This window comes from Haliotis rufescens, unplaced genomic scaffold, assembly GCF_023055435.1.
Source record: "Haliotis rufescens isolate VD_foot unplaced genomic scaffold, xgHalRufe1.0.p SCAF_4, whole genome shotgun sequence".
In the NCBI taxonomy this organism is placed as follows: Eukaryota; Metazoa; Mollusca; class Gastropoda; order Lepetellida; family Haliotidae; genus Haliotis; species Haliotis rufescens.
Genome location: NW_025964112.1, coordinates 31,628,756 through 31,652,772, shown reverse-complemented (window position 1 = coordinate 31,652,772; position 24,017 = coordinate 31,628,756). Strand labels below are relative to the sequence as shown.

Here is a 24,017-nt window from a genome sequence, read left to right as displayed (position 1 = left end):
CATAGACACGGAGGGAGACTGTGTCAGTACTGTATGTTGTAGGTACCCGTGCCCACATAGACACACAGAGGGAGACTGTGTCAGTACTGTATGTTGTAGGTACCCATGTCCACATAGACACAGAGGGAGACTGTGTCAGTACTGTATGTTGTAGGTACCCATGTCCACATAGACACAGAGGGAGACTGTGTCAGTACTGTATGTTGTAGGTACGCGTGCCCACATAGACACAGAGGGAGACTGTGTCAGTACTGTATGTTGTAGGTACCCATGTCCACATAGACACAGAGGGAGACTGTGTCAGTACTGTATGTTAAAGGTACCCATGCCCACATAGACACAGAAGGAGACTGTGTCAGTACTGTATGTTGTAGGTACCCATGCCCACATAGACACAGAGGGAGACTGTGTCAGTACTGTATGTTGTAGGTACGCGTGCCCACATAGACACAGAGGGAGACTGTGTCAGTACTGTATGTTGTAGGTACCCATGTCCACATAGACACAGAGGGAGACTGTGTCAGTACTGTATGTTAAAGGTACCCATGCCCACATAGACACAGAAGGAGACTGTGTCAGTACTGTATGTTGTAGGTACCCATGCCCACATAGACACAGAGGGAGACTGTGTCAGTACTGTATGTTGTAGGTACGCGTGCCCACATAGACACAGAGGGAGACTGTGTCAGTACTGTATGTTGTAGGTACCCATGTCCACATAGACACGGAGGGAGACTGTGTCAGTACTGTATGTTGTAGGTACCCATGCCCACATAGACACGGAGGGAGACTGTGTCAGTACTGTATGTTGTAGGTACCCATGTCCACATAGACACACAGAGGGAGACTGTGTCAGTACTGTATGTTGTAGGTACCCATGCCCACATAGACACAGAGGGAGACTGTGTCAGTACTGTATGTTGTAGGTACGCGTGCCCACATAGACACAGAGGGAGACTGTGTCAGTACTGTATGTTGTAGGTACCCATGTCCACATAGACACAGAGGGAGACTGTGTCAGTACTGTATGTTGTGGGTACCCATGTCCACATAGACACACAGAAGGAGACTGTGTCAGTACTGTATGTTGTAGGTACCCATGCCCACATAGACACACAGATGGAGACTGTGTCCTGTGCCTCATGTTCAGATGACTTCTATCAGCAACACGGCAAGATGTCCTTTGAGTACTCTCAGCCCAACTGTGACTACAAGAAACAAACATGTGGTGAAGGGAAGTTTGTGTGTGAGCACTCATCTACCCAGCAGGACTACAAGTGTTCATGTGACCATCAGAAGGGCTATGTGCCAAACAAGTCTACTGATTGCGATTGTTTCACGTTTGACAGCATCTGTGACTGCGGATATGAGCCCTGTGCAGATGGACAACATCTTGCTGCCAGTAAGTACAACATACTCCAACCATGACTATAAATGAACACTATTGTACAAGACATGTACCAGATAGGTTGTCTCAGGAACATGTGCAACTGGTATTCTCTCCTTCAAAGTAATGTGCCAGAAGAACATTTATCATAATTTTGGCCTATGGGTGTACATATGGATGTGAGAAATGTCACCTGTAGAAGGATGCAGGTGTTGAATGACAAACTGGTTGTTGTATGTGATGGACCAAGGGCACTAATCTTCTATATGGATGGGTTTTATATTGAGCTCTGATAACAGAGTTGAAGTTTGAAAAACATAAAAAGGTCAATTGTAAGAAATGTACTATGAATTTCTTTTCCAAAGACAAAATATGTCAATAAAAGTAATTTTACAGGACACTTAGTTACATAGAGATGAACCTGAATTTTGGCATGATATCAACTAGAAAATTTCATTTTGAAGAAATCAGTGAATAAAATGGAACCATTGTATAAAGAAGCTTTTGTGTACTCAAAGGGAGTGAGGTCTCAAGCTGATTTTAGCAGTTTACATCATGGGGGCTTCACACTGTGTACACCTGTGTGGTGAACAAACCAGGGAAATCTGTCAGTCAAGCAACTGCACTTCCACTATATATTATCCCTCTATGAGCTTATCAGCTGGTTACTCATACAAAATAGGATAAATTTTTTTGTTTTTGGTTAATAACAGATTAATTCTTTTGAAAAGTAAGAATGACAATGGATGCCTGAATGTGCTGACTCTATAATCCACCAGCCACCCCGGAGCTTTGTACAACTACTGTTTGTGAAGTATAGATACAGTAGTCTTAGCACCTCAATTGTTCATGCATGTTAGCCCATGTGAGCTTCAGTGTTAATTAAATTTAGGTGAGCCTCAGTGTCAGTTAGACTCAGGTGATATACAATGTTACACTGCTTTTCCTGTATCTGAAATGACAATTGCAGCTTCCCCTTTACCATCTGCTCCGTGTGTGTGTTCCAGATTACAGTTGTGTGGCTGTTGGTGCTACAAGCACTACAAGGTAAGGCAACACCCCATGCTGACCTGGTTCCTACACTCAGGAAACACCCAGAAATATAATCTAATTGGATTAACAACACTGTTTCTACTAAATGTTTCTAAACATACAATGTCTCTCTGTTGGTTTTGAAACCTGCCTTCAGGAGGGTTGTCTCTGGAAAGTGATGTCAATTTGTAGTTAAACCTGTTTTCAGACCCTGAACCCCTTAAAACTTGTAAAATATAAACCAGTGTGAACCTCATCAGCATTCTCTACCAGTTATTCTTGATGTCATTGAAAACATGTCATCATTTTTGTAACCATGCTATATGTCATGTGTAAAGTTGTTTAAAGGACTATCCCCCTGCACTCTGCATGTAAAGACTGACATCAGTATCACTGTTTATTGCAGGAAACCCACCACAGAATCTACATCAGCAGGTGTGTATGTACTTATGGAGGCACTGTTAGCTGCAGTAAGTATCAACCCTACTGGTCCCCCATGAGGATTTGGGGGTAGGAGAGAGCCTCATACACTTGTCATGCTGTCATGAGAGTTTCCATGAGGGGCGGATTGATTGGAAACATTAGCATAATGGGAGTACATGTATTTACAGTTTGAACTTCAATTCCCATTTCCTGCCCTTATGCTTAAGTGACAATTTGGCTGAAATATTGCCAATGTGACATTAATAATTAACTCACTTCCCAGCGTTTAATTTGGAGATTTTACACCATCAAGTAAGTGGAAGCTTTGCTTAAAAATGAAGATGTTATTTGTACTCTCTGGCAACCTTAAGGTTAATAGAATTTTTAGATGAATATTTTGTAAATTATGACAAAAGATCCAAATTGTGATTATTTGTGAGTCAGACACTGTGAAGATTGTGAAGTAATCCTGGTTCTCTCCCATCAGCTCCTGGTGCCCACGATTCCTCGCTGATACTTAAAATTGTGCTGCCAATCGTCATTACAGTTGCTGTGATTGGTAAGAGGCAGAAACTGAAACTGAAGCAGAAATTAGGATCCAGTATGAAGGAATGGTTGTGTGTCTTTGTGAAAGTTTTATTTCTGTATAATGTAAAGTTACACTCATTCAATTCTTGTTATTCAATCTTTATATTAGCTTCATATTGTGACCATTTTTTCATAAAATAAGGTATATCTAAGAAGCTTATCTACTTACAAGAGAAGGGGTAGGCTTTCCTGAAGACAAAGTATGTTATTTGCTCACTGTGCTACCCTCAATTATCACCAGCACCCATACCATGACAGTAAAACCAGGACAATGTTCCTATTTCAGCCATTATCTGTTGCATGTGGAAGAGAAGGGCACTACAATCAGGTAAATATGGGTCATGTAAGTTGTTTGAATTAAATCCATAGATACAGTTGACCTATGAAATATTCATGAACTTAAGTTCTTAAAACATTTGGAACACTCATGTCAGTGTTATATGGCAAAACTTTTCAAACTTATGTTTCAGTGGGTAAAAGTTATATCAGAGGAAAGGACATATCATCGGCCCAAAGTCCTCAGTGTAAGTATTTTGAATTCAATCAATAGATACTTTGAGCTATGAAATATTCATCCAGTTGAATGTGTGGACGTTATTGTTCACCATTCAGAACTGTCAGCTTAGGTTCATTATCTACATTCAGATGTCATATAGGATGCTCCTGTGGAGGGGTTGTGAGATGTTAATGAGAGTGAGGTCTTGAATGTGAGTGAAACATCAGATTGAGATTTATTAGTCTTTTTCAGTAATCATTATGAATGTACCAAAATTACTTCTGAATCGTACTTAGTAAAAAGCAAGATCTTTTCACTTACTATGAAGATGATAGACCGGCAAACATGCTACTTTTAAATTTGACGTCACTGAATAGATAATACATGGATTTACATTGTTCATCAGAGGACATATATAGCCTTGTCTGTTACATGCAAAAGGAGGGGCATGATGTTTATATGCTGCAAGTGGCATGTTTGCTATTGAAACTGTCAAGGACTTTTCTTTGTGGCCAAGTGGAATTGTTTGCAGACACTCATCATTCATGTCAGTTGTAAAAGTCATCCTTATGGGGTCAAAGCCTGAAAAAAAGATGTATTGACTGATTAATGCATTGTCTGTCACCCCTGTCCAACAGATCTAGAGTCTGTTGTCTGTCACCCATGTCCCACAGATCTAGAGTCTGTTGTCTGTCACCCCTGTCCCACAGATCTAGAGTCTGTTGTCTGTCACCCCTGTCCAACAGATCTAGAGTCTGTTGTCTGTCACCCCTGTCCCACAGATCTAGAGTCTGTTGTCTGTCACCCCTGTCCAACAGATCTAGAGTCTGTTGTCTGTCACCCCTGTCCAACAGATCTAGAGTCTGTTGTCTGTCACCCATGTCCAACAGATCTAGAGTCTGTTGTCTGTCACCCCTGTCCCACAGATCTAGAGTCTGTTGTCTGTCACCCCTGTCCCACAGATCTAGAGTCTGTTGTCTGTCACCCATGTCCCACAGATCTAGAGTCTGTTGTCTGTCACCCCTGTCCAACAGATCTAGAGTCTGTTGTCTGTCACCCCTGTCCCACAGATCTAGAGTCTGTTGTCTGTCACCCCTGTCCCACAGATCTAGAGTCTGTTGTCTGTCACCCCTGTCCAACAGATCTAGAGTCTGTTGTCTGTCACCTATGTCCCACAGATCTAGAGTCTGTTGTCTGTCACCTATGTCTCTCAGATCTAGAGTCTGTTGTCTGTCACCTATGTCTCTCAGATCTAGAGTCTGTTGTCTGTCACCCATGTCCCACAGATCTAGAGTCTGTTGTCTGTCACCTATGTCCCACAGATCCAGAGTCTGTTGTCTTGTTCCCATGTCCCACAGATCTAGAGTCTGTTGTCTGTCACCTATGTCCAACAGATCTAGAGTCTGTTGTCTGTCACCCATGTCCCACAGATCTAGAGTCTGTTTTCTGTCACCCATGTCCAACAGATCTAGAGTCTGTTGTCTGTCACCCATGTCCAACAGATCTAGAGTCTGTTGTCTGTCACCCCTGTCCAACAGATCTAGAGTCTGTTGTCTGTCACCCCTGTCCCACAGATCTAGAGTCTGTTGTCTGTCACCCCTGTCCAACAGATCTAGAGTTTGTTGTCTGTCACCCCTGTCCAACAGATCTAGAGTCTGTTGTCTGTCACCCCTGTCCAACAGATCTAGAGTCTGTTGTCTGTCACCCCTGTCCAACAGATCTAGAGTCTGTTGTCTGTCACCCCTGTCCCACAGATCTAGAGTCTGTTGTCTGTCACCCCTGTCCCACAGATCTAGAGTCTGTTGTCTGTCACCCCTGTCCAACAGATCTAGAGTCTGTTGTCTGTCACCCCTGTCCCACAGATCTAGAGTCTGTTGTCTGTCACCCCTGTCCCACAGATCTAGAGTCTGTTGTCTGTCACCCCTGTCCAACAGATCTAGAGTCTGTTGTCTGTCACCCCTGTCCCACAGATCTAGAGTCTGTTGTCTGTCACCCCTGTCCCACAGATCTAGAGTCTGTTGTCTGTCATCCCTGTCCCACAGATCTAGAGTCTGTTGTCTGTCACCCATGTCCCACAGATCCAGAGTCTGTTGTCTTGTTCCCATGTCCCACAGATCTAGAGTCTGTTGTCTGTCACCCCTGTCCCACAGATCCAGAGTTTGTTGTCTGTCACCCCTGTCCCACAGATCTAGAGTCTGTTGTCTGTCACCTATGTCCAACAGATCTAGAGTCTGTTGTCTGTCACCCATGTCCCACAGATCCAGAGTCTGTTGTCTTGTTCCCATGTCCAACAGATCTAGAGTCTGTTGTCTGTCACCCCTGTCCCACAGATCCAGAGTTTGTTGTCTGTCACCCCTGTCCAACAGATCTAGAGTCTGTTGTCTGTCACCCCTGTCCCACAGATCTAGAGTTTGTTGTCTGTCACCCATGTCCCACAGATCTAGAGTCTGTTGTCTGTCACCCCTGTCCCACAGATCTAGAGTCTGTTGTCTGTCACCCCTGTCCAACAGATCTAGAGTCTGTTGTCTGTCACCCCTGTCCCACAGATCTAGAGTCTGTTGTCTGTCACCCCTGTCCAACAGATCTAGAGTCTGTTGTCTGTCACCTATGTCCCACAGATCTAGAGTCTGTTGTCTGTCACCTATGTCTCTCAGATCTAGAGTCTGTTGTCTGTCACCTATGTCTCTCAGATCTAGAGTCTGTTGTCTGTCACCTATGTCCCACAGATCTAGAGTCTGTTGTCTGTCACCCCTGTCCCACAGATCTAGAGTCTGTTGTCTGTCACCCCTGTCCCACAGATCTAGAGTCTGTTGTCTGTCACCCCTGTCCAACAGATCTAGAGTCTGTTGTCTGTCACCTATGTCCCACAGATCTAGAGTCTGTTGTCTGTCACCTATGTCTCTCAGATCTAGAGTCTGTTGTCTGTCACCTATGTCTCTCAGATCTAGAGTCTGTTGTCTGTCACCCATGTCCCACAGATCTAGAGTCTGTTGTCTGTCACCTATGTCCCACAGATCCAGAGTCTGTTGTCTTGTTCCCATGTCCCACAGATCTAGAGTCTGTTGTCTGTCACCTATGTCCAACAGATCTAGAGTCTGTTGTCTGTCACCCATGTCCCACAGATCTAGAGTCTGTTTTCTGTCACCCATGTCCAACAGATCTAGAGTCTGTTGTCTGTCACCCCTGTCCCACAGATCTAGAGTCTGTTGTCTGTCACCCCTGTCCCACAGATCTAGAGTCTGTTGTCTGTCACCCCTGTCCAACAGATCTAGAGTCTGTTGTCTGTCACCCCTGTCCAACAGATCTAGAGTCTGTTGTCTGTCACCCCTGTCCCACAGATCTAGAGTCTGTTGTCTGTCACCCCTGTCCCACAGATCTAGAGTCTGTTGTCTGTCACCCCTGTCCAACAGATCTAGAGTCTGTTGTCTGTCACCCCTGTCCCACAGATCTAGAGTCTGTTGTCTGTCACCCCTGTCCCACAGATCCAGAGTTTGTTGTCTGTCACCCCTGTCCCACAGATCTAGAGTCTGTTGTCTGTCACCTATGTCCAACAGATCTAGAGTCTGTTGTCTGTCACCCATGTCCCACAGATCCAGAGTCTGTTGTCTTGTTCCCATGTCCAACAGATCTAGAGTCTGTTGTCTGTCACCCCTGTCCCACAGATCCAGAGTTTGTTGTCTGTCACCCCTGTCCAACAGATCTAGAGTCTGTTGTCTGTCACCCCTGTCCCACAGATCTAGAGTTTGTTGTCTGTCACTCCTGTCCCACAGATCTAGAGTCTGTTGTCTGTCACCCCTGTCCCACAGATCCAGAGTCTGTTGTCTGTCACCCCTGTCCAACAGATCTAGAGTCTGTTGTCTGTCACCCCTGTCCCACAGATCTAGAGTCTGTTGTCTGTCACCTATGTCCCACAGATCTAGAGTCTTGTCTGTCACCTATGTCCCACAGATCTAGAGTCTGTTGTCTGGTTCCAATGTCCCACAGATCTAGTTTCTGTTGTCTGGTTCCCATGTCCCACAGATCTAGAGTCTGTTGTCTGTCACCTATGTCCCACAGATCCAGAGTCTGTTGTCTGGTTCCCATGTCCCACAGATCTAGTTTCTGTTGTCTGGTTCCCATGTCCCACAGATCTAGAGTCTGTTGTCTGTCACCCCTGTCCCACAGATCTAGAGTCTGTTGTCTGTCACCCCTGTCCAACAGATCTAGAGTCTGTTGTCTGTCACCCCTGTCCCACAGATCTAGAGTCTGTTGTCTGTCACCCATGTCCCACAGATCTAGAGTCTGTTGTCTGTCACCCATGTCCCACAGATCCAGAGTCTGTTGTCTGTCACCCCTGTCCCACAGATCTAGTGTCTGTTGTCTGGTTCCCATGTCCCACAGATCTAGAGTCTGTAGTCTGGTTCCCATGTCTCACAGATCTAGTTTCTGTTGTCTGGTTCCCATGTCCCACAGATCTAGAGTCTGTTGTCTGTCACCTATGTCCCACAGATCCAGAGTCTGTTGTCTGGTTCCCATGTCCCACAGATCTAGTTTCTGTTGTCTGGTTCCCATGTCCCAAAGATCTAGAGTCTGTTGTCTGTCACCTATGTCCCACAGATCTAGAGTCTGTTGTCTGTCACCCATGTCCCACAGATCTAGAGTCTGTTGTCTGGTTCCCATGTCCCACAGATCCAGAGTCTGTTGTCTGGTTCCCATGTCCCACAGATCCAGAGTCTGTTGTCTGGTTCCCATGTCCCACAGATCTAGTTTCTGTTGTAGGGTTCCCATGTCCCACAGATCTAGAGTCTGTTGTCTGTCAACTATGTCCCACAGATCCAGAGTCTGTTGTCTGATTCCCATGTCCCACAGATCTAGAGTCTGTTGTCTGGTTCCTATGTCCCACAGATCTAGAGTCTGTTGTCTGGTTCCCATGTCCCACAGATCCAGAGTCTGTTGTCTGGTTCCCATGTCCCACAGATCCAGCGTCTGTTGTTTGGTTCCCATGTCCCACAGATCTAGTTTCTGTTGTAGGGTTCCCATGTCCCACAGATCTAGAGTCTGTTGTCTGGTTCCCATGTCCCACAGATCTAGGGTCTGTTGTCTGGTTCCCATGTCCCACAGATCTAGAGCCTGTTGTCTCTCATCCATGTCCCACAGATCCAGAGTCTGTTGTCTGTCATCCATGTGCCACAGATCTAGAGTCTGTTGTCTGTCATCCATGTCCCTCAGATCTAGAGTCTGTTGTCTGTCATCGATGTCTCTCAGATCTAGAGTCTGTTGTCTGTCACCCGTGTCCCACATATCTAGAGTCTGTTGTCTGTCATCCATGTCCCACAGATCTAGAGTCTGTTGTCTGTCATCCATGTCTCTCAGATCTAGAGTCTGTTGTCTGTCATCCATGTCTCTCAGATCTAGAGTCTGTTGTCTGTCATCCATGTCTCTCAGATCTAGAGTCTGTTGTCTGTCATCCATGTCCCACAGATCTAGAGTCTGTTGTCTGTCATCCATGTCTCTCAGATCTAGAGTCTGTTGTCTGTCATCCATGTCTCTCAGATCTAGAGTCTGTTGTTTCTCATCCATGTCTCTCAGATCCAGAGTCTGTTGTCTCTCATCCATGTCTCTCAGATCTAGAGTCTGTTGTCTCTCATCCATGTCTCTCAGATCCAGAGTCTGTTGTCTGTCACCCATATCCCATGGATCTAGGAAATCTCCAGAAATGTGTTTCTAAGGGACCACAAGGTCCAACAAGCTGAAACTTTGTGTATAAAGTATAGAGGACTAAAACTATATTTGGATTTGTTCGCAGCATTGAACCAAAAAGAAAATAGTTACTTTACCTTACGTGAGCCTTTGTCATGGCTTGGTTGTCAGTCCTTGTCCAGAGTGCCTGTAAATATCTCCCCTGACATGTCAGTATACGACTGGCTGAAGCTGAAACTTGGCAGGATTCCCTCCATTGATCACACCTGGATTTTTCCAGGAGGTTTGATACAATTGTAATATGGTTGTCACAGCAGCCATATTGAAAGACATATTGACACCCATTTCTTGACCGTTTCAAAATGTAATAACATTTGAGTTAATTTGTAGTTTGTAGTTGGGTTCAGTGAATATATCCTGTTTCTTGTGATATTTTTTGTTTCACTTTGTTTGACAGTGCACTTTAAAAGCTCCCTCAAAACTGAAAATGTGTTCAGGGGTTCACTGTAAACTTTGACCTACTGTCAACATTGGTGTACTGTAAACTTGGACCTACTGTCAACATGGGTGTACTGTAAACTTGGACCTACTGTCAACATGGGTGTACTGTAAACTTTGACCTACTGTCAACATTGGTGTACTGTAAACTTGGACCTACTGTCAACATGGGTGTACTGTAAACTTGGACCTACTGTCAACATGGGTGTACTGTAAACTTGGACCTACTGTCAACATGGGTGTACTGTAAACTTGGACCTACTTTCAACATGGGTGTACTGTAAACTTGGACCTACTGTCAACATGGGTGTACTGTAAACTTGGACCTACTGTCAACATGGGTGTACTGTAAACTTGGACCTACTGTCAACATGGGTGTACTGTAAAAATATTTCTACTCTCAACAAGGATCTACTATAAACTTGGTATCATGTATCTATTCAATATATAGGTTGATGTATCGTGAGTCAAGTATCATGTATCTATTCAATATATAGGTTTATGTATCGTGAGTCAAATAAGTATTGATTTGGTATATAGGTTTATGTATTGTGTTTCAAATATCATGTATCCATTCAGTATATAGGTTTATGTATTGTGAGTCAAATATCCTGTATCAATTCAGTATATAGGTTTATGTATCAGGTGTCAAATATCCTGTATCGATTCGGTATATAGGTTTATGTATTGTGAGTCAAGTATCATGTATCGATTCGGTATATAGGTTTTTGTATTGTGAGTCAAGTATCATGTATCGATTCAGTATACAGGTTTATGTATTGTAAATCAAGTATCATGTATCGATTCAGTATACAGGTTTATGTATTGTGAGTCAAATATCATGTATTAATTCAGTATACAGGTTTATGTATCGTGTGTCAAATATCATGTATCGATTAAGTATATTGGTTTATGTATCGTGTGTCAAATATCATGTATTGATTCAGTATATAGGTTTATGTATTGTGTGTCAAGTATCATGTATCGATTCAGTATATTGGTTTATGTATCGTGTGTCAAGTATCATGTATCGATTCAGTATACAGGGTTATGTATTGTAAATCAAGTATCATGTATCGATTCAGTATATAGGTTTATGTATTGTGAGTCAAGTATCATGTATTGATTCAGTATATAGGTTTATGTATTGTGTGTCAAATATCATGTATCAATTCAGTATATAGGTTTATGTATTGTGAGTCAAATATCCTGTATCGATTCAGTATATAGGTTTATGTATCAGGTGTCAAATATCCTGTATCGATTCGGTATATAGGTTTATGTATTGTGAGTCAAGTATCATGTATCAATTCAGTATACAGGTTTATGTATTGTAAATCAAGTATCATGTATCGATTCAGTATACGGGTTTATGTATTGTGAGTCAAATATCATGTATTGATGTTTATGTATTGTAAATCAAGTATCAGGACATGTTGTCAGTAAAGTTGGAGGAACAGAAGTCTGAGCTTGGTCCCTGGAATTGACTTATAGCATGAGTTGACCTTAGTTTTGAATGTTCCAGGTGATTTTACAGCGGTTCGTACAGCAGACAGTTCTGATGGGATGTCCCAACCAGAAACACGTGAACCTCCAACTGCACATCTAGGTTTGTAACTGTGTGTGTAGAAATGCTGTCCATGACCCTACTTAACCTGTTGCCACCTGTCATTGAAACCATATAACTGGCCAATCAGAGGGTAAGAGATAGGTGAGACTCTGCAACTTCAAAAGTCTCTGGTTTCTGGTAGCAGCATGGCAACCTTTTTCATTTTAAACACTGGAGAAATATTCTATATACTCTGATCACTTCAATCCTTGCAGATTTATATTAAAGTGACAGGTAATACCATGCATCAATGAGTATAAAACTACGTGCTTGCAACTGTTTGTGTAGGATTGTGTTGGAGATTGCTGAAAACCTGTGTTCATACTTAAATGTTCTGGGCAGTGTGAATTAAATAGAGTTACCGTCTGTGTTGGTTAATAAAGGATGTTATTTCAAGTTATGTTTAACCATTGTGAAAACACAGGGTCCAGTGTTTGTCACTGACCAAAATATGTCAGTGGTCCAAAGGACTGCATGCATGTTGAATCATCTACTGGCCCTGTTGGATCTCCACGTGACACAATGGACCTGACAAAAAAGATTTTTAAAAGGTATTACTTCTTTGTACAATGAGAAACCAGTGAAGGAGCTAACTCTGTACTACACAGGCTGGCTCAGGTTGCTGGTTTTGCTTAGAATGTAGAGTTCTTAAATTACTTTGTCCCTAAAATAACACTTGACAGCATTTATTTAATTTTACTGATCCTTTATAAAATATGCTAGACTCGGACCAGTGGACCAGTGTTAGTGTTGAACACTGAGGGTAAATTTTGTTTAAAATTGTTACTTTGAAAAAAGTTTTAGAAGACATTTATTTATAATTGCCACAGACAATAATAAGGCTGGAGCATTGTGCGTCTTTCACCCAGACGCCAGCTAGGCTAGGAGGTAAATAATTGTGCACCTGACTTTGAAAGGTTCTATCAACAGCACATATACAGATGTTTCATACATGGCAATGATATAGAATAAGACAACACTATTAAATATGTTTCATATTGCATAACCTATTTTATATCCTGCAATGTAAATATGGTGAATGAAATTGTTTTTTCAAAGATATAATTATGCCTGAAAGATAAATATTTCAACAACTTTTCACATGATGAAGCAGCTCAGGTATTCAGTTTGTTGTTATTGTTTTATCTTATTTCTTTATAATATGTTTTCTGTACTGTGCATTTCACCATCCTATGCAGGTGAAAAACATTGGAGCAAATCGAAAGATAAGAAAAACACTCCCTCAGTACATGTATTTAGACATTTAGATTTGCGGATGGTCGGTCATGCCACTGGTGGAATCACAGTTATATATCAGAAATGTAACATGTCATGGTGTTCTCAGGTCTCAAACACAAGGACTAATTCTTACCATGTCAATCTTGAATTGCAACTATTGTATTTAATCTGTGACTAGACACTGGTTAGCTTGTTATATGATTTAAGACAGTAATGTGGTCTTTGACTGTTGATATACAAAGTTGATCATTGATTGATAGGATGTTCAAAGCTGTACATGAGTGTGTGGTTTTTTAATTGACAGAAAAATGCAAGATGAACATGGATGACATGATATTCTCCAGTTGAAATACATGTCTCTGAAGCCTGATCTGTACAAGAATACAAATATATATTTGAATTGACCTTTTGGGGAAACCAAACTGCACTTTGACCATGCTCTTTTAGTATCTGAAAATGCATTTGGCACTGTAAACATCATGTCCTCAGGAACCACTGAACCAGTGAAGTTGCTTGCACTTCACGTGCTTGTTCCCTCCAATGATGACATCTGAAGTTGATCAAGAGGTTTCAAATTTGTTTTGACAGGCAAAAGCACTTATGGCTATTACCCAGCCATATTTTGGCAAAATGTATTGAAATTTGGTACTTCTGTAGCTAATAGCAGGGCTCAACATATATGGTGCACTTTTGTAGATATTTTAAGTTTATACTCATATTTGATCCTTGCACTCCAACTGTACTGAAAGCTGAAACGTTTTACATTTGCCATTTGCACTTTGACCATGCTCTTAATTTCTTTAAAAAATGCATAATTGGCCTTGTACACTTGTTTCCTTTGTAATTGTGAGTGCTTAACTTTGGCTCGTATATTTCTCTTTAAGATAAAAGTCATATTTGGTTCCATATAGTGTGAGTCCTCAGTTAGTCCTCAGTGTTACTACTTATAGAGGTGAGCTACAGTGCTGTGACTTTATTTTTATATTGATCTGTGGGCTTCTCAAATAGATATATTGGAGAAAAGTCGCCATTTATGTGCTCTTACATCTATCATTTTTTATGTCAGACATCTGAACGAATGTCGATTGTTAGGGGCATGGTCCACTCTGGCCACACTAGGAACCAGTCGTTTTGACATCAACTTGTGACTCAAGATAATTATCTTAATGTAGTTGTATTCAGATACAGAGGTTGTGTACTTGCACCAAACCATTAGCATGGTATGCATTAAAGATTGATTTTGGTATATGTTTTTGGATGCACCCCCAAAGTGCAAAAGATAGTTATATTGTTTTCTTGTAATAAATTACCAACAATTCCCATTATAAAACAAGTCACTGGCCCTGAATATTTGAAATCATGATAATTTAGAGCATTATTCACTCAGTTATTACAAATTGTAAGAACCTTCATCAATACAGTCACCTGGTATAGTCCAGGCAGATGTCCTGGTCACTGTCAAGGTGAAAGTTTAGACTTGAATCAGATATGGATGTTACATGTTTGACTACATATATTTGCAAATTCTCTGGCATATTTCACTATATATTATTGATTATACATATAAACTCCTGGTTGGAGTTACCATTTTGAAATATTTTCATTGACGTCTCTCAAAGATCACCAGAGGTCATGTAGGTCAAGGTGAATGACAGAGTTATCTTTCTTTTAGCTGAAAACGATCATGCTGATGAAGGTCAGACTGAGAGAGGTCGTTCAGTTGAAGGTCAACCTGAGAGAGGCCAATCAGATGACAGTCAACCAATTATTCCTGAGCAAGGTAAACAGTTTGAATTAGCAGTAATGATTAAATTTGGATGCATTAAAGTTTGAAGCTGGTTGTTGGGGTAGCTGGGATATAGCAATCAGCATGTCTGTCCGTCTGACCTCCTCCTCTTTTCTGTAGCCAGATCAGAACTCCAAAACTGTTGAATATTTCTTGATGAGACTTGCTATACAGATCAGCCTAGTGGTGAAGTTGTGCCTTTTGATATTTGTGCCGAAGGGATATTGAAAAATACTGAACATTATATTTTCTTCACTGAACTGAAGGTATCCAGGAGCAAAGAACCAAAGTGGGGTATAAGTAGCCAAATTCCATTTCGGATTGCACCAGACCAGGGGGATATGTCATCTCCTGATGACTCTTGTTCATAACAGTGGAGACAGATAGAGCCAGACTCTTAGGTCTTTTCTGCATTGTCGCAGGCATATCTGTTCCTTTACCCGCTGATGTGGAATTGTCCTCAAACTCTGTTGTGGTGTTACGGTCCTCTTTAGTGTAGTGATTGGTATAACGTGGTCTCCTGTTAGAGACATCATAAACTCAATAAAAACAGAGTTTAGGACTGTGTATGGACAATGTGTGTAAGGGCATAGTGCAAGGGAGGTAACTTGTGGTCAGGTTACCATAGATACATTTCCCCTTTGTGAGGATTGCTTTTATAACTTAAATGGAAATACTAAATACTATAATTGCAACATCCTGTTTACATTACAAGGTCATTATCATAATACATCACACACACTAGATATAAATTCTGTGGGAGATTCCCTCTTCTGTGATATCATCTACTGTCAATTTAGGCAAAGCAAAATTACTGAAATTGAAATTAAGTACTTCGCAAATCTTGCCATTTTTCTTTTGTACGTTCCGCCATATTGAATAGTGTTGACCAAATCACGTTTCACATATGCCGGTTATAAGACACCTATCAGATAACATACATTTCAAACTCGATACATGCACATCACTGAATTCCTCATACACTTTAGAATCAAATGACAAATGCTCTTTGTCAACAATGCAAATTACCTAGATGAAATCAAGCGAAATAAATTATGTGTGGAAACGAACACTGTGCTCGTTCTTGTTGTAATGTAAACAAAGCAAAATTCAGATTTTACACTGTGTAGCATTTTCTCCTATTTGGGAGATCCATTCGTCTAATTGTTGCACACATTGGCTCCCGAGTTTGAGACTATTCGTGGGAAGAGTATCGAAGCAAGAATTATGGAATTACAAATATATACATTACAATGATCTGGTAAATTCAACTGAAATCGTGAAAGTTTCCGTCCTGTGTGGTGCCATGACTGACGCAAAATCACACACAACGATGACGGCAGTTATCTGCATTTCTGATTAGATTCTAATTCCCTTGGTTGCATTGGAAAACATAAAACAGTACGCCGATTGTCTGTTTGTTTCTGATTACTTACATGACACATTAATGTACGATCCCTCAATCAACGAAAATCCTCCTCTGAAAATCTTGGGTACTGTCGTCAGTGAACACGCCATTTTGTAAAAGTCGGTCACCGGTAGTGATGTTATAAGAAAGTAAACATTGTTGTACATATTTGGTAATTTCTTTGAGGTAAAAATTATGAACCTCTCATCCAGCGGGTTCTTTGGTCTTATCTAGTTTAGGGTCACATAATTTATGAGTACTGAGCAGTACATCGGATGTGGTCACTCATGACCATCGTGTTCTGTATTAATGCGACACTGCAATCATTTAGAATAGACAAAATGCATCGATATGCTGCTATAAAGGTGCAATTTTAGGGTGTGTAAGAAACAGATTACTGCCTTGCTTGTGAAAAATGTTTCGAAACAACTCGTAAGATAAATGGTATCCGACAACACTCGTGTAGTAATCTCTATATATCACATTATAAATATACATGATATAATGATGAATTGCTCCTGGCTGTTGCATCCCCCAACACGGTCTCAGGCTGTGTTTACTGATGTGGGAACAAGCAGCCGGGTGGCAAATCTTATCCTCAACAGTTACTTGGATTATATCAAGAACTGGATGACTTGAGACTTTCTCAAACTAAACTGTGATCAGACACAATCACAGATAGCTTGTTTGTTTGTTGTTTAATGCTGGACTCAGAGCAATATTCCAGCTATATGATGGTGGTCTGTATATAATCGAGTCTGGATGGGACGATCCAGTGATTGACATCATGAACCATGATCTACGCAATTGGGATACAATGACATGCATCGGTGAAGTTAGTGAGCCTGACCACCCAATCCTGTTGGTTGCCTAAACAAGTATGGGTTGCTGAACACTTCCAACCAGGATCTTCAAGTAGGCTGAACTACTGATGATCTGTTTCAAGACAACCAGAAGCATGCTGATACACCCTCTTGGTTAGGGGTTGCATTATCAAGCCCAGCAATAAATGAGGCTTGTAATCTGGGGATAGCATTTGACTCCCACATCACCCTCACCATCACTATAGATGTTTGTCATTGTAATAAGTTTGATGCTTCATACAATTATTTCTTCAGGTAAGCCACAGAGCATTGTGGCCCAAACCCATGCAAGCCCATGTTGATGAGGGTAATCAGTTGATATTATATTATCATGTGATTATTGCCATTATTTTAATGACAGAAAAGAGTGAGTTAGAAAGACCCAGGTGTACAATACCAACAGGTGTTGATATTAGTGACTATAGCTTTAAGGTCAAGTTATTGCAGGAGGGATGATTGTGAATGGAATATTTGCTTTGTGTTGGCAATGTCATGAAAATGACCTCACTTATGTTATGTTTCCCATGTTTTCTCACTGAGGTACCTTGAGATCCCTTACACGTTGTATATTCCTCCTTTCAGAGTCCTCATCAGACAGAAGTAGACAAGAACTAGCAATAGGTACATCTACAGGAGAGTCAGTGTTGAAAGCTGCTGAAATGACAGGTAATTATAAACAGTTGAGTTACTGACGCCTGAAGGGGCCAACATTAGTTTCAAACTGTGAATATTAATATAAGAAGTATGCAGCCCATGTAAATGGGGATGCTTTGAGATTTATGTCAAACAATGAGACTTCGATCAGCCATGTCAAGGGTCAAGGTAATCATAAATCATAGCCTGTAAAATGTTTGTTTACTGCCAAACTCGAGAAGCCTTACTCCAGGTAACTGAACTCCATCCTTAAGTAAGTGCAGCATTCTTATTGTGATAGCCAGAGAAAAGTGACTTTCACACTGCACATGACATACTTTAAAAAAGGAAAGGGATGTTATAAGAAGTCTGTACCAATCACTTTTATTGTCTACTACAGAATTCAACTTTAACCTGAGTCCAAAGCCAGAGTCAAGTAAACTTCTGTTTGAGTAAGCTCAGCTCGTAATATCTACAACATCCAGAGAAAAGGATGCTTTCAGCCAAGTTAGGCCTAGTAGACTCGAACATTTTGGCACAGATTGCTTCTAGCCTGAACTCATCTTCCCGAGGCAAGGGAGTTAACTGACTATACAATACCCGGGGTATGAGTTGTACCAGGATCACTGAGTGTACATGGGATTTAGTGCAATCCACTTTAGGTTTTATAAAGGTATAAGGGATTTATTCTGCCTCTCAGAAATCCGTGTGCAGCCTGACTCGCTCGTAGCAGGTAATAAGGCATTTATTCCCCCGCTGAGAAATTTATTACCCTCCAAGGCAGGATACACAGTATTATATCAACATCACATGGACCAATCGGATCTCATCTTTCTGACATGGAGGTATGATAAGCCCAGTTTCAACCCTTGCTGCACTAGGGTGGAATTATGGAGTTATATTTTGGCTGGCAAACAAGTCTATGCATAGTCAAATCAAAATCGACATCCGGTTCATAAACTGACGTGCAGATTTCGGTTGATTGCAGGATTTTCAATCATGTTTGCTGACAACTTAGCATCAACAGATATTTTCCAAATCTTGTCATGTTTTAATTTAATGTGCTCACATGATTTGATGCATGCGAAGTAAGACCTGTTTTAGTACAATATAGATCTTTATTATAGATCAGATTGTCTTCACTGGGTGCCGCCATTTTGTTTGAAGCAAATGCAAGTGAAATGAGAGGTGAAAACTGATTGGTCAGTAGAAGGGGCATAGCTTGTAACAGCCACTGATGGTGCTATGATCAAGCCCATAAATTCCAGCCTAGTTCGGCAAGGGTGGAAACAGGACATCTAAAGTCAGTTAACTCCCTTTCCTAGGGAAGATGGCCCGAACTCTTCTAATAGCAACCTCTGAAATAGTTCTTGATGTTAGTTTATGGGCTGTTGTGAGCTGAGCTGAGGACTAGTGGCTTATGTCACAAACTGATAATATGGAAAGGGCATATTCATTTTTATAAAGGTAGCTTGTGGCATTGGATTTCCGATTTAGATTCGTACTGCAGTTGGCACATGTTTTCTCAACCCAGAATTGATGTTTTTAGATTTGAGTGATGTCAACATCAAGTAACCTCTTTTGTCGAAAACCACTGGGCACATCTATATCAGTAGTGCTTTCAGATCTAGAACGTACCCCTGTTCACCCAAAGGCAGGAGTTTTGTTTGAAAAGTAGCATTTTTGCGTATGAAAAACAGACTTTATGATAAAATTTTCTTCTCCAAAATTACTGGTCATTTTGATTGATATTTCTGGATGAAGTTTGTGAGATCTTTGTCAACAAAACAGTTATGTTTTCAAGTTCCAAAATTGCTGCCATGGGCCATGGTAACTATCTGAAGTAACGTGTCTTTTTTGGCAATCTTTTGTTAATTAGGTTACTTTCTCCATGTTGTAAAATGACATATAGGATTCACAAAATCGTGTTGTGTCCTGCATTAACAGCACTGTATGATCCTTATGGTTAGGTATCTCACTTCGTTAAGCGCATGACAGAAATCTTGTGTTATCAGAGGTATAAATACATGGTGTTTTTTTTATAAAACTTCACCTCAAACAGAACAGTGGCAAAATCATGTGATCCAATATATGACACTAGAGATACATATTTTGAATTGGAGGTACCTGTTTGTATAAACATTTTCCATTGGTTACATCGTTATATAAAAAAACTACCCATTGTTTACATATTTGTGTACTAAGAGTAAAAATGTTCAATATTTGCAGTTTCACAGAACCTGATGAAGGAAAAATTGAAAGAATTATCTGATGCTAAGTCTCAACCTAGAGGTAAGATTGACAATATTTTGGGCTTGTTTGATTTTTGTCATTGCCTGCCTGTCTGATATCATTTCACCCCTTCCGTTAGAAAGTAACTGGACCAAAGAAGCTAAGCTTCACATTCTTGTTCCTTTGGATGATGACTGAATTTGTTCAAGAGGTTCAAATCCAATTTTAAAATGATAACCATGGCAGCAATATTGAAACAGTGATAAAAAGCCATTTTTGAACCACCAAATGCAATGAAATTTGGTGTATGTGTAGTTTTATAGTGGATAATAGCATATATGTTTCATTTGTGTAATATTGTGTATTTTCAACTTGATACATCAAATGGTATTTTAGCTTTTGTTAGAAGTATGTTAAAAATCAAAGTTCACAAAAAAATATGATTTTTTCCCCTCAAGAACGACAAGCCTTAGGAAGCACAAACAATGCATGGATGTGTATTGCTATGAGCAGATTCAAGTTTGTTCAAGGTATCATGATGAGCATTCAACTTAACTGTCCTTGAAAATGTTGCAAAAATATTCTTTGCTTCCTTTGCTCAGAATGTATTGCACCAATTCTACTATTATGTTAACGTAGACAATGTTGCAAATCTTTTTTCATCAATTATCATGAGCAAACATGTTGGTCACCATTATAAGGTTGAAGCTTCATCAAATCAACAAATAAATATTGTGTTAGTTTTTCAAAGTATAAAGAAAAGTATATTAAGATTAAATATTAAGATAAATAATAAGTAAATATAGTGCACAAAATGTCCACTGTCCTGTCTGCTGTTCTTGATATTGAGAAGACAACCTTTCCATTTTGAATGTGCATCAACTACCACCCTTCAATTGTGTAATCATTGACACAATTGCTGAAGCTGAATATCTCCACCTTGCATAGGTCATGTCTCAAACTGACTGATATGAAACAAATCCACTGCATCAATCTCAGTTGATTTTTATCCAATCTCAGTGTTGTAAGTAAATCAGCATTGCCGTTAGTTGCTGATGATCTGTCACAAAGGTAAACTTTCTCCATTAAACATACTGGTTGAAATTATACACACCATACCAGTCCAAAGTCTTCCTCGACTACATGGGCATAACTGCACTCCAACTTCCTTAGAGCCTGTGAAGCAAATGCATTACGTTTCTTGGTCCCATCTGACATCACTTGCCCCTATCTCATAGAGTGATGCGACCATTGCAACTCTAAGTGTTACAGTGTTCCCTCGTTATTGCGCCCTTCAATATAGCGCTAACTCGGTTATAGCTCTCAGTAAAGCATTTCTCCGAAAATTTACTAACATTTTTTGATAAACTCAAGTTTTCAAATGACACAATGTTTTCCCCCATCTCAGAAAACATTATCAGCTGATCACCAAACACCAGAAATACCAGTCAACAAATCGGAATTGAAGTACGCAATTTAATCCTATTATTATCATATCTGGTAATAAAAAAATTGTTCATTGTTTATCTGGACTAATGTTTGCAATATATTTTTTATACCCCCGACAAAATGTCTGGGGTATATAGTTATACCAAGGTTCCGTCCGTCCGTCTGTCCGCCTGTCCATCTGAAAACTTTGTCAGCAAGATTTCTCTTAAACTATTCAGTGGATTCATCTCAAACTTAGTACATATAATCTGTGTCATATGAAGGGGTGCAGTCAAAAGAAAAAAATTGTTTTTATTAATTTTCCATGTTTTTATGAATTTTTCAAACCCTAACGTCGTCTGAAATCTTTGTCCCCGTGATTTCTCTTAAACTATTCGGTGGATTAATCTCTAACTTAGAACATATAATCTGTGTCATATGGAGGGATGCAGTCAAAAGAAAAAAATTGTTTTGATTAATTTTCCATTTTTTTAATGAATTTTTCAAACCCTAACGTCTGTCCGAAATCTTTGTCCGCGCGATTTCTCTTAAACTATTCGGTGGATTCATCTCAAACTTAGTACATATAATCTCTGTCATAATGATGGGTGCAGTCAAAAGAAAAAAATTGTTTTTATTAATTTGCCATTTTTTTAATGAATTTTTCAAACCCTAACCCTATCCTCGCTATTAAATTTGAAACTACTGACACAATAGGCGGGTTGGGGGTATAAGTGAGCCACGCTCACTTTTTTTTCTTGTTTAATTATATTCCAAATTTCTTTCAAAAATTATAATAATGTTTACAATAATTTCGGCGAAATCGTATGCGAAGTGATCAGTAGATCTCACAACTCACTGTTGTCAACAGCAACCGTGGTCAGATTACCGGTATTGACGCCTTGAAACAACTTTAGTTGCAAGAGAATGGATACACATATCATAAATGCCGTACCACGACTCGCTAAAAGTCATATTTGAGCCATTTTGACTATTAAATGTCAACATAACATTTTTGCAATCGAAATACATGTAGCGCGGGAAGTCCCTACGGTGACTGGTCAAAATCGTACCATAAGTCAAACAATATCCTGCATACAATCTGTACCAAAGTGCTATGCTTATGGTTCTTATAATTTTAATTAAATATGGTGGAAGCTTCAACTAAAATAACACGATATTGGAATATATCATTCCTGATAAAATAATTTTAGATACAATTTCTTCCGACAACCCTGCATCAAAAAATTCTTTGAAGATGTATCATTGGGTACGTTTTACTGAATCACTGGTTGCTTTTTCCGGCTTAGTTTACGAGAAAATACACACGGTAATCTTAATCTCTGCACATAAAACAATGCCTTTGAGAGCAGGAAATACATTTTAAATGGAAAATCATCATGTCTAGTGATGTTTTATATCAAATTTCATACTTTTATTGACCAAGTTTGTTATACCTGTTTATTCACCTGAATTTGCTGAAGGGATACGATGTGTTTTTTTTTTTAAAGTGCGTAAAGCATGTATATTGTTTTGTTGATCATCTATCACTTTCGACTCACAAGTTCTTTGACTTGCTGAAAACACTAACACAATCACTGTCAATTACATGACCACAATACTGAATCTTGTCCTTGACAAATGCACGTTTCTCAACATTCTTAACTAGATCTCTCTCTCCCAGTCGCTGCAACACAATGTCTAATCTAGCAAGCTTTCAGATTCACTTCTATGACTGATGATGATGATATCTAATATGATATCTGTCCCTGGATTCTCTGTAAAACCTGCTCCACTGTTCGCTGATATATAGCAGGGGCCGTTTGGATGACTGATGATGATGTTATCTAATATGATATCTGTCCCTGGATTCTCTGTAAAACCTGCTCCACTGTTTGCTGATATATAGCAGGGGCCGTTTGGATGACTGATGATGATGTTATCTAATATGATATCTGTCCCTGGATTCTCTGTAAAACCTGCTCTACTGTTCGCTGATATATAGCAGGGGCCGTTTGGATGACTGATGCCAGTTATATCAGTTAAGTCCTTTCGGTGGGTTAATGGTGTGGAACTTCTATTTGTCAAAACACCTGTCAGATGTCTACCTTTGTCAAATACTGTCCTCCAGATAGTTTCATTAAGACATCTTCCACCTTGGGCATTGGCTGTGTCTCACCTGGAGTACTGGGTTTACAGTCATCTTGAAGTCCTCACAAGTACAAATTTTCAATTTGTTCCAATTCCACACCTACTTTCTTTATGGAGGGACCATGGAATATCCCTCGGTTTATATAATGTGTGTGTGCAATCTTCGGAAAAATTTGTCTTGCTTTAATAATATCTTTGAGCTTTTCAAAGCCTTCTCTGAATACTGAGCTGTATCTCTGTGATAGTTCTTCTACTTCTGGTCCTTTTTCAGTATTGCTGGGACTGGTAACTCGGGTACCTGGGATGGGTTGGTACTGAGTAGGACCCGGGTACCCACAGGACTACCCAGACCCTTGCTTAGTCACGTGACATATTGTTTAATGACAAAACTTATCTAGAACTCTATGGTTACACTACAAGTCACTAATGTTCGCATTTCATTCTGATTATGCACCCATTCCTTCTGATTTTTCATATGGATGAATAAAGAGAGAGCTTAATTCAGCTTCAGTGTATTCAGATTGTTTAATACATGTTACTCAATACGTTTTGCCAGGGCTATGCT

At 40.1% G+C, this 24,017-nt stretch overlaps 1 protein-coding gene across 1 annotated transcript in view; it reads left to right on the top strand.

Moving 5' to 3' along the window:
• Positions 1–24,017, top strand: part of LOC124149535 — a 43,980-nt gene that overhangs the window by 3,972 nt on the left and 15,991 nt on the right. Inside the window, exons 2-11 of the mRNA XM_046521202.2 lie at positions 1,094–1,402; positions 2,395–2,434; positions 2,826–2,854; positions 3,330–3,401; positions 3,717–3,758; positions 3,901–3,954; positions 11,629–11,712; positions 14,624–14,731; positions 17,591–17,674; positions 19,871–19,933. Of these exons, the coding sequence (XP_046377158.2) occupies positions 1,094–1,402; positions 2,395–2,434; positions 2,826–2,854; positions 3,330–3,401; positions 3,717–3,758; positions 3,901–3,954; positions 11,629–11,712; positions 14,624–14,731; positions 17,591–17,674; positions 19,871–19,933 (885 nt within the window). The remainder of the gene's footprint in view (positions 1–1,093; positions 1,403–2,394; positions 2,435–2,825; positions 2,855–3,329; positions 3,402–3,716; positions 3,759–3,900; positions 3,955–11,628; positions 11,713–14,623; positions 14,732–17,590; positions 17,675–19,870; positions 19,934–24,017) is intronic.